Consider the following 15,000-nt stretch of genomic DNA (forward strand, 5'->3'; position numbering starts at 1 on the left):
ACAAATTTACACACATATTTGCTGGTTATACAGTATACAAATGTTAAACATGCATTTTGGCCAGAATTGCATTCCCTGCTCAAAACATGACACCCAATGCTATAATTTGAGCATATTTTCCAAATAACATGTTACATCTTTCAGATGAGGCAATCACACAAAAAGAGAGCAGGCCCATTTTCTCTCAATTGATCTGATCTGTTACATTGCTGTTTGCGGTGCTTTAGGTGGGAAATGTGGTGACCAGCGACTGCTTCGAAATGTAGTGTGCTGTAAAGCTTATCCATTGAGATTTTGAAAGACACTGTGTAATAGTGACTTTATTTCTGTTCCCAAACTTTTCTTTGAATTTACAAATAAGAATAGCCACAGTAAGGTCTTGAGTTGTCAGTTATGACATCCTGCATCACCAATCCTTCATAACAATAGTGACAGTTCTGTCAGATGAAGAACAAAGCACCTTTATAGTCAGATGTAGGTCAATAATGCCATGGATCTAAGTACACACAGCCAGAGCTCATCTTTAAAAATGTCAGAACAAGGTTGGATTGCTTTATTTTTTAATCACTAAAAAGTACATTTTTTTGTCATTAAAGCCATTACAACAAATATCAGACAAACTTTCTACAGTATAAACATTACAAAGTCTGACACTGGCCACTTGTCAGTTCTGTAGAACATTAATGAACATTCTCAAGTCAGCACAATTAAAAGAATTCAGAGAAATGAAATCATTGACAAATAAAGCACAATGTATAAAATGTGCACCTTTTAAGTTTTACAACCATACAAAGATATTAAAATATATCCCAGGTAAACCATTCATGACAGGTGGAACCTAGCAGGCTATTGGCACTCAAGAGGAAATATATACTTTTTCATTTATATATTTTCAGCATGATAAATAAGGACAAAATTTATTTAGAAAAGCATAGTTACATGCGCAAAAGTCCTGGAGGAGTAACTGATTTGTTTTCAGACCGACAGTTATGCTATTTAACAAAACAATGACAGACACTCGGAATACTGGCATTGGAAAGAAATTAAGCATTTTTTTAAAAAAAAAATCAGGCCATGACCCAACAGCTGTCAGTTCTGTTAAACTGAATTTGATAAAAGGACAATAAAAAGAAAGCCTAATAATTTACTGTAATGTACAAAAAAATACAAAAAATAATCAGATATCACTTATCCAGCTAAGCATTAAAACCTATTCACATAATTAAACACTTCTTCTTAGTTTTGTTTTTCTTCTTTTTTTCACCTTTACTCATTTTCTCTTTGTGTTTTCGAATTTCACGGACTAGTGTGTAGAAAGCATCGTCAACACCCTGCAAAATTAAAAAAAACATACATCATTATTTTCTCTCCATATGCACCACCTGCAAGTGCTTAGGCAGTTAGTTTTGTGCTTTTAATCTCAAAGATATGTAGCACTTCCACAAATAGCTGCTTGTCTCCACAGTTCCTCCCTGTCAAATGCCGCCAGCCACCTAGACAACACAAATTGCTTTTTCTGTCTCCTAGAGGTACTGAGGCATGTGTAAACTATTGCACACCAATACAAAGCTCTTAAGTAGAAATCACACAATGTGCAAGAGACTTTGAAATATCAAGGCCTTCCAATTGAGGTGAGGAAGGAGATTAGATTCAGAGGGACTCTCTGACGGTTTAATATCTAGCACAGGAATCCATCAGCATTTTTAACTGTTATTCATTTTTAATATTTACTCAAGGGACACGTGCATCACTGGCTGGGTCTGCATTTTATAGCCCATGCCTAGCTACCCTTCGGAAGATGATGAACTTCATAAACCGCTGCAGTTCATGTGGTGTAAGCAGACCCACAATGCCATTAGGTGGAAGTGCCAATGATACTGAAGGAATGCAGACACACTTCCAAGTCAGGATGGTGAGAGACTTGGAGGGGAACTATCCTGTCTGTGCAGACAGGATGAAGATGTCGAGTTTTTGCCAAAGACTGAGCAACCATTTATCAACTGGAGTGTCAAATGGCAGGAAAGGCCGTGACTCCCTAGTGGAGCAAGCACAATCCCTCTTCCTGCTTCAAGTTTCAAGAACCTTCCAATCCCTACCAAAAGAAAAATTCTGTCCAATCTTTTGGGTTTTTCTTCTTATAAGCAGCTGCTAACCAGTGTTCTCCAAGCTGTGGTATCACCTCTCAAAGCCAATCAGGATACTGCTGGTGAAACAGGACTTAAATACAGAGGGTGCCCTCACCGTCTGCATGGTAACATAGTCAATGATGGGAAAAGGCCCAAACACACATAATCATCTGGTTGGGAGAGTTAAAGTGCACAACAGCCCAACTCTGCAGGAGACATTCCTGCTGTCCAAATTTTGTAGGGCTTTCACTACAATGCACAATATTATTAGAATAAACTAACGGGATGGACAGGTCAAAAAAAAAAATGAGCAAGGACCCAGTCAGTAGCTCAGTAATAATCTTGATTATTGACCTTTTCACGATGGTATTCATACTGTTGTGCTACAAATGTCATATTTAATCGATTCCACTTTATTTTAAAAAAAAAGACAGCAGAGTATGGAATTCAAGAACACTGTTAAAAGCAAACAACTGGAAACACTCAGCAGGTCAAGCAGCACCGATGGAAAGAAACAGAGATAACAGTTTGGGTCAATGACTTTTCATCACAACCTGTTCAAAAATCGAAGTTAACTCTGTTGTTTCGCTTTCCAGAATACTGCCCAAGTCCAGAGGACTTTCTGTTCACATTTCAGATTTCCAGCATCTGCAGTATTTTCCTCTCATTTCAAGAAAACAAGAAGACAGCAGCTTGTGAAATGAAAAAATCTCTTGGTCAACTAGCAGGAAATGGATATAGTTAAAAGAAAGCACTTACGTGACATTAGAGATCCTAGACACTGGAAAAAACAAAAACTCAAAACGATGCAGAGATAGTTGTAAGTTGTGGTGCGAGGGCCTTTGAATAAGTATGAAAATGGAGAACACTAAAGATTTTTTTTTCAAAACAATTTGCCAGAAGAAAGTGAAGGCTATTAGGCAGATTGAAAACGTCAACGCACGGAATGTTTCAGGAAACATCTCTGGGACACACACAAACAACCCACCATCCTGTAGCCGACTATTTCAATTCCCCCTCCCACTCTGCCAAGGACATGCTAGTCCTGGGCCTCCTCCTCTGCCAAATCCAAGCCATGCGATGAATGGAGGAAGAACGCCTCATCTTCCACCTTCAGACCCTTCAACCCCACTTCATCAGTTTCCTCATCTCCTTTGCACCCCCCCCCCCCCGACCTATCAGTCCCCACCTGCATCTACCTACCGCCTTCCCAACTACCTTCCCCCCACCATTTATCTCCCAGCCCCCTTCCCCTCTCCCCACATTCATAAAGGGCTTACGCCAAAAACATCAACTCTCCTGCTCCTCGGATGCTGCTGTGCTTTTCCTGCACCACATTTTTTGACTTTGATCTCCAGCACCTCCAGTCCTCACTTTCTCTCACATTAATGATATGTGTGATGTGGAGGAGCCCATGTTGGGCTGGGGTGGACAAAGTTAAAAAAACCACACAACACCAGGTTGCAGTCTAACAGGTTTATTTGGAAGCACTAGCTTTCACAGCACTGCTCCTTCATCAGGTACCTTCAGGTAGTGCTTCGGAATAAAGCTGTTGAATTTTTGTTATGCAAAGGTATTACTGTAATTGGCAAACTTACTAAATAGCTACTTTGAATTGGACTTCAGGTATAAAATACCTGAAATATAGGAAAAAAAAACTAAAATAAGTCATTGTAATGAACCAGTAGATTCACTGTCAGTAATAGCATGTTTAATATTAAAGATAAACAAATCCCTGTGATCCAATAGAATAGACTCCATACTATTAGAAGGTAAGGAAATTGTTGGTAAGGAAATTAGTCATGATTTTTCAATTTTGGGATTTCCAATTCTGAGAACAGTCTCCTTGGAAAATTGCCAACGTCACTTTGCAATTGAAGAAATTAGATACAAATGAGAAATTTAGAGCATATTAGCCCAATGCTAGTTGCAGGGAAAGTACTGGAATCTGTTATTAGAACCAAAGAGACTAAGCACTGGCATAATTATGCATTGACTGGAGGGAAACAGCAAAGATTGTTAAAAGGAAAAGTTGAATTTTAAAGAACTGAACTGAACTGTTTATAACAGTAACTAACATGGCAGGCAAAGGAAATATTTACAGATATAATTTATCTGAGCTTCCAGAAGACATCCAATAGGCTCCATGCAAGAGACAATTAGCAAAATGAGAGCATATTGCCAGAAGACTCTTATAGAAAATTGGTTAGGATGAAGATGACAGAGTAGCAATGATCATTGAATCCCTACAGAGCGAAAGTAGGCCATTTGGCCCACTGAATGCACACCTACCCTCTGATGAGCATTCCACCCAGACCCATCCTCCTGCCCTATCCTTGTAGCCTTGCATTACTCATGGCTAACCCACCTGTTCTGGACACTTTGGACAATTTAGCATGGCCAGTCCACCTTATTTACACAGCTTTGGACTGTAGGAGAAACCAGAGCACCTGGAGAAAACCCACGCAGATATGGGGAGATGTGCAAACCCTACACAGACAAATGTGTTGCTGGTCAAAGTACAGCAGGCCAGGCAGCATCTCAGGAATAGAGAATTCGACGTTTCGAGCATAAGCCCTTCATCATGAGGCTGGAATCAAACCTGGATCCCTTGTGTTGAGGCAACAGTGCTATCCACTGACCCACCATGGGCGTGTATTGCATGCATATTGACAGGATATATGGTTAATGGGGCTCAAAGGAATCTATTCTGAAGCTTCAGTCTTCCAGTGCAATTATAAATGATTAGCTAGATGGTGAAAGTATCATAGATCCATGTTCACTGATGGCACCACTTAAACTGTCAGTGTAGATGCAAGCAGAGTTGCAATGGAATTTAACTGGATTAGGTGAATGGGCAAAACTGCTGCTGTCAGTGGTTACCAATTAATATTAGAGAAATTCCTGTGGTTAGTAATGCGTGTTGAACTGGACCAGGCTAGGGACAAAACAGTACCATGAATGATTTCATAATTCACTAACTGGTTTTAAAATGCATTAACTTACTTTTCCAAGTAATGACGGGGACTTCAACAAGGACATTACAACCATGCAACGTAAAAGTGAACAAAGTCCTGCACTCTTGTGGTAGGCAATATACTTCCAAACAGTATTAAGTTTATTAAATTCAATAGTATTTAACTTCCCATTTTATTATCATGCACATTGAAATCAATGTCAAAAGTGCACCAGAATGCACAAGCATTTATTGAAGAGGTTTCCAAAGTTTGATAAACCAATTCTAAATATGACGACAAGTTTTTGTAGCAATACACCAATGTATATAGAAAGCATGTCAAGACTTCAAGTGTGTGGAGAAAATACAGAAGCTGGAAATGCCCCTAGGAACAGAGAAGGTTAAAAGGGAGAGTTAACAATGTTCACATTCAAGAGTATTCGACAATTCAGAAGAGAGAAACTAGGCAGAGGTTGAATGACGACCAGAAAATATAAAATTGGACAAAAAGATCCAGAGGATGGATGGTGGTAAACTTTCCCTCTGCATTGGAGTTTTTATAATCTGAGGAAAAAAATGATCAAAATCAGATTCAATAACAACATTTTAATTTAAAAAACATTTTGTTGAAAAAAGCAGCAGGGAACGTGCAGGGAGTGGATTAAGTGGATCATTACAGACATTATTTTCCAAATGGACAGCTCTAACCTTCTATTCCATAATTCCAAATAATTGTAGCAATTTCACTTGGGTGTTGCAATATGAAACAATGTCATATTAAAAAAAAGAGACAAACGCAAGTAATTGGTTTTAAAGGTGTTCCATAATGCTCTCCCCACCCACCACCCCGAACCACAAGATCTTATTTCTGAAGCTCACTACTTACCGTTTCACATCACAATACATTTAAAGGGCACACAGCGTGCAGTCTTCTCTTCAGTGTTGATTTTTCTCAACCTATACTGCCGAATCTCACGTACCAGTGTATAAAATGCATCCTCCACTCTCTGCATTGCAAAACACAACTCCTTCAATAATCAGATATAACAGGTACAAAACATGGAGGAACTCAGAAATGATGTGAAATTTTCAAAGATCCATGTTCATTTTCTCTCCAAAAAAGGTTAAAATAAAGCTTTGAAGAATACAATTGTATTGATTTATCCCTTGCCCCCAATCAGTAGCAGACAAAGGAGTTGTGATTTTAGCCATGCAGAGATTCAGAAGATTTAAAAATAAACACCACCACCAAAGAATTATGCAGAGTACTAAATTTACAAATCACAAAGTTTCAGGTTTGTTCTCATTGTTTTGTCATAGAAATGGAGACAAGATACTTGTAACAGATGTGAATTCAATTATGCAAGATTCAAGGAGCAGTGAAAATTGCAGAGGTTAACACAAAACAATTTTGTCCCCATCATTCAGCAGTACAATGCAGCAATTTCAGAATAAGCACAAAAATTATTGATTAGCATCTTCCAAGATAGAGATCTCAGTACAAATGAAAAATTTTTACAAGTCATTGTTTTAAGGCTTTTTGCAACGTGACCTACCTAGGTCACATTAACAAAACACTACCACATTACAGAACTGATGAAATGCAGGCAACAGAATCTCTCTATTGTAAAACAGAGTTGCTTGAATCTATAATTGTGCAACACATTTTTCATAATACACAATTCACAAATTGTTCTTTCAAACATGTCAAAAATATCAGACACTTCAATGCGTGTTATTAAACAATAAAGTAAATGGAACATTCATGCTCTGTTCTCGTCAAATAAAACTTTTATCGTTTGAAGTCTGTCTTTAGGGATGAATTCCTTTAAGTTTATTTCATCATCAAGATAACGCAGCCATATACTTTCCTTTCATTAGCTATTTTTCTGATGACTTATTAAACTGAAGTTGATGAGCTGGGCGTTTGTATAAACAGGGCAGCCACCAATTAGTTAAAGCCAGATTGTTTAAATGCCAATTTAATGTCCCAGCTGTGCATTGTCTTGTCTAATGCTTGAAAAATGTTGCATTTTTTTAAAATCAGGCTAACTTGGGATACAGAGAATCATAGAATCCCTACAGTGTGCAAACAGGCCAATGTTGACTCTTGGTATATCACCACCAATGGATGTCACATTAAAAGAAAAAGAACTGTTCAGAACCTTTGCTGGCAACCAGTGACCAAAAGCAGATTGATACTTCATGCAGTCTTCAGTTAGATCATGCCTATTCTGTACCACAACTCAGTTCACCTGCATCCACATCAATACTCACCTGTCTCGTTTTTGCCGATGTTTCAATGAAAGGAATTCCGTAACTGCGTGCTAGATCCTGGGCTGGTTTTGTCTCCACTGTCCTCGAGGGCAAATCACATTTATTTCCCACTAGCACCATGGGGACGTCATCAGAATCTTTTACCCGTTTTATCTGTTCTCTATGAAACAAAAGACAAACTTTCACAGCTTTTAATTCAGAAGGACATTAAAATCCACGACATGGAGATGCCGCTATTAGACTGGGGTGGGCAAAGTTAAAAATCACACAACACCAGGTTATAGTCCAACAGGTTTAATTAAAAGCACTAACTTTCGGAATGCTGCTCCTTCATCGGGTGGTTGTGGACCTGAAGAAGGAGCAGCGCTCCGAAAATTAGTACTTCCAATTAAATCTGTTGGACTTTAACCTTGTATTGTGTGATTTTTAACATTAACATCCACACTTCTGCGACATGTTTGGAGAGATTGGGAGAGCAATGTTGCATTGGGCACATGCTGTTTCTCAGTCAATGCCAGCATTATGCCTGTTCAGGTCAGGAATAGCACAGCCACATGCAGTGCTCCAACCCTGCCCAAACAGCTTGCCATGACTCCTGATCACAGGAGAACATTTTCACACTCCATAAATTGTCCATTTTTCTAGTTTCAAAGTCAGGAAAAACCCATTTGGTAATAGTCTCTGCCAAATGTTAGATATTCCTGTGAGAAATGGGCAGAAACTGACCACTCACTTCATACAGAACCTATGGATCATGCAGAAAGTATAGGGATTTTCTTCACATCAATCTGCATTCAATTTGAATTCAGCAGACACAGACCACATTTCCCAACTGTGCATACATGCTCTGTAATATTATTATTATTAAGGAAGTGGTATTTCATTAAGAGGAAAAAAAAATCTACAGAACTATTATACACCCAGATGTTAGCTATCCTAGGCGGCCACTTCACCCATGTTGGTTTGAAACAACTATTCAATTAATCCAGATATATCTTTCAAATCCAGTAAACTCATTCTGAAGAAGGGTCTCAGGACTCGAAATATGAACTGTTTCATTCTGCATAGACACTGCCAGACCTGCTGGGTTTCTCCAGCAATTTCTGTTCACGTTTCAGGCTTTCAGCATCCACAATTCTTTGTTTTATTCAATAAGTCTATACCATCGTGAATGTTTCCATGCCATGTTTAAAATGCAGATAGATTCTTGTAGACCGCATTTACAAAGTCAGAACCCTTTCCTTTCGTCTCAAATAGTCCGTCACCTAATACAGAAGAGGCCCTTTGGCCCATCAAGTCTGTACCAACCTATCCGCACTAATTTCACTTTCCAGCGCTTAGTTCAAGTGTTCGACCACCAAATAGTGTGTCATATCAAACATAGCAGGCAATAGAAAGTGGAAGAACAAGGCTCCCTTTCTAAAACCCACCTATAATGATGAATGTCTTCAAATGATTTAGTGTTATTTATGGCAAAGACACATAGGAAGCCCTCGCCCGTCCTCATGTACTGATCTCTCATTGCACTGTACTCCTCTTGACCTGCTGTGTCGAGAATATCTAAAAGACACGTTTCTCCATCAATTACTACTTGTTTTCTGTAAGAATCCTGAGAACAAACCAGATGAAAGACGAGTTAGAACATTAAGTGCAACTTCCTCATAAAGTAGTAAGCAATATACAATAGTGAAGCATCACCCAAGAACCTGAGGGATCTTAATTAACTTACAATCCAACATTAGGCACATGTTGAGTGTACTCTGGGACTTTGTTATGAGTGAAGAGGAGGTTCCGGATTGGCCAAAAAGCCAATACTTTTGCACCAGAGCAGGGCAGCTGAATTATTTCCTCCAGTATTTAGAGGACTAGTTAAATACAGTCAATTGTCCAGTTATTCCCAGAACCCAAAAACCAGTCAATATGTAATTTCAATACTTCAAAACAGACATAGAAAATAGAGGATTAAAAAAAGAAAAATACAAAAATATACAAAACAGCATGATAGGTAGCTAAATTTAAATAACCAATTAAAAAAGGGCAAGGGTCACTTTAGGAAGTGCGTTTTACCCATCTACTCTTAAAAAGGTAATATCCTGACTTGCCTGGAAGATGAGAAGAGGTTTCATGTGTAAAACTAGCTTTCTAAAATATGTGTGGTAAGCAAGTGTACAAGAGAATTGGTTACAAAATTGAAGCACATTAAGATTGAAGGTTGAAAGTTTAAGCCACACCCAAAGTTTAATCCCAATGCACTCGAGACTGCCAGATGTACCATTAAAATAGCAGTAGTCATTTGTTCATTTTTAATCAGCAGCCTATTTCACCCACTGTCCTAATCAACACCCTTCTCTCAATCAGAACACCAAGGTGTTCACTCATCTCTGCTATGGACTGCAAGACTGTGCGTGCAGTTTGGCTTGAGGGTGTAGTGCCTATTCACATTCTCGATACATAAATTCTTCCTTTATAAAGTTTTAAAAAAGCAAAGAAAGTGATGTTTAGTCAGAGGAAGAATTTGTTTGCCTAGGGAGGTAAGGCAGAAGAGAAGCAAAAAAAAAAAGCGGTGTACTTCAAGGGACCGGATATGGATCATTCTGCTCATGACCTAATCCAAAGTTACTTGAGTATAAGTACATCATGGTAACAGAACACAATGCAGTGTTACAGCTACAGAGAGGTACTCTGCTTCCTGAAATCTATGACCAGCTCCTTCATTTTGCTGACAGTGAGGGAGAGATTGTTGTCTTTACATCATGCCATTAAATGGTCTATCTCCTCCTTGTGTTCTGTCTCATTGTTGGTTGAGATCCAACCCACTATCATGGTGTCATCAGCAACTTTGTAAATGGAGTTAGAGCTGAATTTGGTCACACAATTATGAGTGTATAAGGAGTAGGAGTATGCAATCTTCTGGGGCACCAGTGTTGAGATTATTGTGAAGGCGGTGTTATTATCACAAATTCTCATCGACTGCAGTCTATGGGTCAGGAAGTCGAGGATCCAGTTACAGAAGGGGGAGCAGAGACCTCGGTCTCAAAGTTTGGAGATGAGTTTTGTTGGAATTATGGTGTTGAAGTCAATAAATAGGAGTCTGACATAGATGTTCCCCAGGATATGTGTTGGCTCAGGGAGGTCTCGTCTGCCGTGGACCTATTTGGGACAGTAGGTGAATTGTAGCGGAACAAGGTGATCTGGGAGGCGAGAGTTGTTGTATGCCATTCCTAACTTCTTGAAGCATGTCATAATAAATGGAAGTCAGAGCCACCAAGCTGTAGTCATTGAGGTATGTTGCCTAATTTTCCTTTGGCTCCAAGATGACAGTGGTCTTCTTGAAGCAGGTGGGGTCCTTGCATCATAAAAAGGAGAGGTTAAAGATGTCTGCAAATACTGCCACGAGCTGGTCCACACATGATCTGAGAGCACAGTTGGGGATTCAATCCAGGCCAGTTACTTTCTGTGGGTTCACCCTGAAGGCGGCCAATCTGACGTCTGTAGTGGTGACTATGAGAACAGATGTACCACAGGCTTTCGGGGCAGGTGACATCATTTCACTGACCTTCACTTCAAAACAAGCATAGAATGCATTGAGCTCCTCAGAGCGGGATGCATTTTTGTCAGCGATTCTACTCGATTTCAATTTGTAGCCAGATTGTGCAAGTCTTGTCACAGTCAACGTGTATCTGTGTTGTTAATCTGGGGTTCTAGTTTAGTTTGCTATTGTCTCTTGGCAACTCAGATGGCTTTGTGAAGATCATACTTAGATTTCCTGGGTTAGTCAGGGTCACCCACTCTTGAACACCTCAGACCTGGTCTTCAGTAGTGGATCTTCTGGTTTGTCCATTGTTTCCGGTTATGCAACACTCGGATTAACGTCTTTGGCAAACAAACAATCTTCTACACACTTACTGATGAAGTCTTTGACAGCAGTGGCATACTCATTTAGGTTGGCTGCTGATTTTTTGAATATGGACCAGTCCACCCAGTCACATAAGAACTTGTCCATTACCTCAGATGGAGCATTGTACTACTTTCTGTAGGGGCTCCTCACACTTCAGTTTCTGCTTTTAAGCTGGGAGAAGAAGCACAGCATTATGGTCTGATTTACCAAAATGCAGGTGGGGAAAGGAGTGGGAAGCATCTTTGATGCTTGTGTAGCAATGGTTCACATTGTGTTTGGGCACCTGGTTGGACAAGAGACATGCTGGTGGTATCCTGGTAGCACACTCCTGAGGTTGGCCAGGTTGAGGTCACAATGAACAAGGCCTCAGGGTATTCCATCTCAAGGCTATTTGTAGCAGTGAATACTTCATCAAGTAGATTCTTCACTTCCACATGGCGTGGAAGTCCAGCGTTGAGTGATATCAAGCATCACTCTAGAAAACATTCTGTACCATTGTCACCCTTAGTGCTTCCTTCAAGTGGTGTTCAAAATGGAAGAGTATCCATTCAGGGTGATAGGTGGTTTCCTTGATTATATTTGACCTTATGTCATAAGACCTCACTGTGTCCAACAATGTTGAGGACCCCCAGGACAACTCCCACCCAATTTTAAAGCACAATGTTCCACCTCTAGTGCATCTGCTGGTGGAACAAAACAGAAATAGAGATGCTGTTGCATAGGACATTGATTCATACCTTAAAGGCAGTGTCAGGCTGTTACTTGACAAGTCGGTGGGACAGAGTAACAAACTGTTAGCATTCAGGTTCAACAAGTAATAGGGAGGGCAAACAGATGTTGGCCTTTATTTCAAAGGGAATGGAGTATGAAAGTAGGGAGGTTTTGCTAAAACAATACAAAGGCCTCAGCTGAAATACTATGAACAGTAAAATAAAACAATGAAGTGCAGATACTGGCAATCTGACACCCTAATAAAGGGTCAGTAGACCCCAAAGGTTAGCTCTGCATCTCTCCAAAGTTTTGCCAGCAACTTCTGTTTTTGTTGTTGTGAACAGTTTTGAGTCTTTTATCTAAAGGAAGATATACTGACATTGGAGACTGTCCAGAGAAGGTTTACTTGACTGATAGCAGGTCTGGAAGGACTATTTTATGAGGAGAGGCGGAGTAATTTGAGCCTGTACTCATTGGAGTTTAGAAGAATGACAGGCAACCTTATTGAAACATACTACTGTATATTCTTAGAGAACTTTACAGGGTTGATGCAGAGAGGTTACTTCCCTTTAAGGGAGAGTCTAGAACCAGAGGGCATAATCTCAGAATAAGGGAGTTGCATGTTTATGACAGAGATGAGGAGGAATTTCTTCTTTCAGTACAGAATTCTTTACTGCAGAAGGCTGTCAAGGCTGCATGATTAAGTATATTCAAGGCTGAGATTGACAGATGTTTATTCATAAAGGGAATCAAGGGGTTTGTGGAAAAGGCAGAGAAGCTGAGTTTTGGATTATCAGATCAGTCGTGATCTTAAATAACAGTGGTGCAGACATGATGGGCGGAAAGGCTTACCTCTGCTTCTTCATCTTATGGTCAGCTCTCCCAATTTTGGCATAGTCCCTCTGATGTTAGTTAGGAGGACCTTCAAGATTGGCAGAGCTGTGGTGTGCCATAGCCATTCCCAGTGCCTTTGAAGGTCAGTTCTGAAGGGTCACTGGACCCGAAACTTTAACTCTAATTTTTTTTCCACAGATGCTGCCAGACCAACTGAGACTTTCCAGCAATTTCTGTTTTTTTTTTGTTGTTGGGTAGTCTGTTCAGTTTCAGTCCTTTTATCAGACTTTGCAGTAATTAATTACAGTGGAATAGTTTACTAGACAATCACACTAAAGTGGATCTGCAGTCCATGAATCCAGACTAGGTACAGATAACACATTTTCTTCCCTAAAAAGGATATTATTGAACCAGATGATTTTATACAACAATGGTTTTAATAATTAATGGATTTTTCTGCTTTAACAAACTTCAAATTTGGTTTCCTCGTTATACATCTCTGTGACTCAGACGGGATTTGACCCACATCCCACCTGAGTCAGAGAGATGTACAACAAGGAAACAGACCCTTCAGTCCAACTCATCCATCCTGATGAGAAATCATAAATTAATCTAGTCTCGTTTGCCAGATTTTGGCCCGTGTCCCTCTAAACCCTTCCTGTTCATATGACCATCCAGATGAGTGGCATCAGTCAAGCACTATCTCCACTTGCTTGCATTTTTAGTATTTTTCATGTTCAGGAACAGACAACTAAATATTTTTGTAGTGTAGTCACTGTTGTAAAGTGGGAAACAGCAGTCAATTTTCATAAGGCATACTGCTATAAACAGCAAAGAGATAACGATCACTATAATTTTTTTGTGTGTTGTAGATTGAGGGATAAATATTGGTCAAGACATGAAAGATAAGAGAGCCATGACAGGTTTTTCAAGACAAACAGGGGTATTCATGTTCAGCCAGTTGCACAAATGGGACCAGTTTAACATCTTAATTGAAAGACTATTATCACTGGTTAACTATAAAACTATATAACAAAAGAACAGGGCTTTGCAAATGCTTCTTCCATCAGGTCTTAAGATCCATGCAACCTAACCGACATAACTCCTCTTGCATATGCACAGTTGTGATTGTTGGTATTAATACAGTTAATCCTTTAGTCTATACTAATGACTGAGCATGACAACAATCTCACCATTATTACAAATGGAAATTCTGGGCTGATGTCTTCACGTTACAGTGACATAGTTACTGCACTAGAGGGCTTCAACTGTAGAGTAACTATAAAATAAAACTGCAAAGCTATGCATTATTCCAGCATGTCGACACAGAAGTATTGTCCTGCAGGGCAGTGGAATGATCATAGCTGAAAGCCCAGGATGTAACTTAAGTAAACATAAGAAATGAAGCATCAAATTGAGCTATGTAAATGTCTAGGGGATAAATGGTTACACCACAAGAATACACCACATTCCTGACGAAGGGCTTATGCCTGAAACGTCGAATTTCCTGATCCTTGGATGCTGCCTGACCTGCTGCGCTTTTCCAGCAACACATTTTCAGCACCACAAGAATAACCAAGGACACAGCTTAAAAGAGAAAGAATAATTTTACAAAAGGCTTCATTTCACAGTCCTCCCACTTGCTTAAAGTGGACTTTAGATTTTTATGAGACTGAAAACATTTCACAGCACAGTTTTGAAGTGCAGCAGGGGAATTGGTGTGTGCCTTGGGTCACGTTAGTCCTCAGCATCTCACCAAAAAAAAAGTGTAAGGTCTTGTCATTCATCATATTGCTGATGGCAGGAACTCAGCATGCACAAATTGCCAATCGGCATGTGCACTTATCTGATCAAGAGACAGTAAACTTCAAATTGCACTGCATTGGGTGTGAATTGCTTTGGAATGCAGTAAAAGGAACTAGACAAAATGCAACATTGCTTTTTTCTCTGCAAATTCATCCGATTAGGTTTATTACTGCTAATGGCTGTGTTATGAATCTGAACAGTCCAGCCCTTCCACCAGTATTGGATCTGTGTGCTGGGAGATAACTTTTTTTTAAGAAAAGCAACATTATACAATCGACTAACTTGGTTTATGAAGCCAATTGTGTTCGCAGCCCCCTTTACCACTTGCTGAATAGGCAAGGCTTATTGAAGTTATAACGAATAAACATTGAAATTTATTCAGAGTGGACTCC

General features: G+C 39.6%; 1 protein-coding gene across 7 annotated transcripts in view; it reads right to left on the bottom strand.

The window, feature by feature from the left end:
• Positions 1-543: 543 nt before the first annotated feature.
• Positions 544-15,000, bottom strand: part of LOC132826791 (GTPase KRas) — a 59,888-nt gene continuing 45,431 nt past the window's right edge. For 5 of the 7 annotated variants that reach the window (XM_060843007.1, XM_060843010.1, XM_060843011.1 and 2 more), the window contains 4 exons: positions 8,790-8,968; positions 7,360-7,519; positions 5,969-6,089; positions 1,244-1,331 (listed from right to left, as the gene is read on the bottom strand). In XM_060843007.1, the coding sequence (XP_060698990.1) occupies positions 5,973-6,089; positions 7,360-7,519; positions 8,790-8,968 (456 nt within the window). In that variant the 3' untranslated portion in view covers positions 1,244-1,331; positions 5,969-5,972. Of the gene's footprint in view, positions 1,332-4,615; positions 4,617-5,968; positions 6,090-7,359; positions 7,520-8,789; positions 8,969-15,000 lie in introns of all 7 variants that reach the window. The other 2 variants (XM_060843013.1, XM_060843008.1) reach the window with 2 other exon arrangements.

The sequence above is a fragment of the Hemiscyllium ocellatum genome, chromosome 23 (genome assembly GCF_020745735.1).
Source record: "Hemiscyllium ocellatum isolate sHemOce1 chromosome 23, sHemOce1.pat.X.cur, whole genome shotgun sequence".
Taxonomy (NCBI): domain Eukaryota; kingdom Metazoa; phylum Chordata; class Chondrichthyes; order Orectolobiformes; family Hemiscylliidae; genus Hemiscyllium; species Hemiscyllium ocellatum.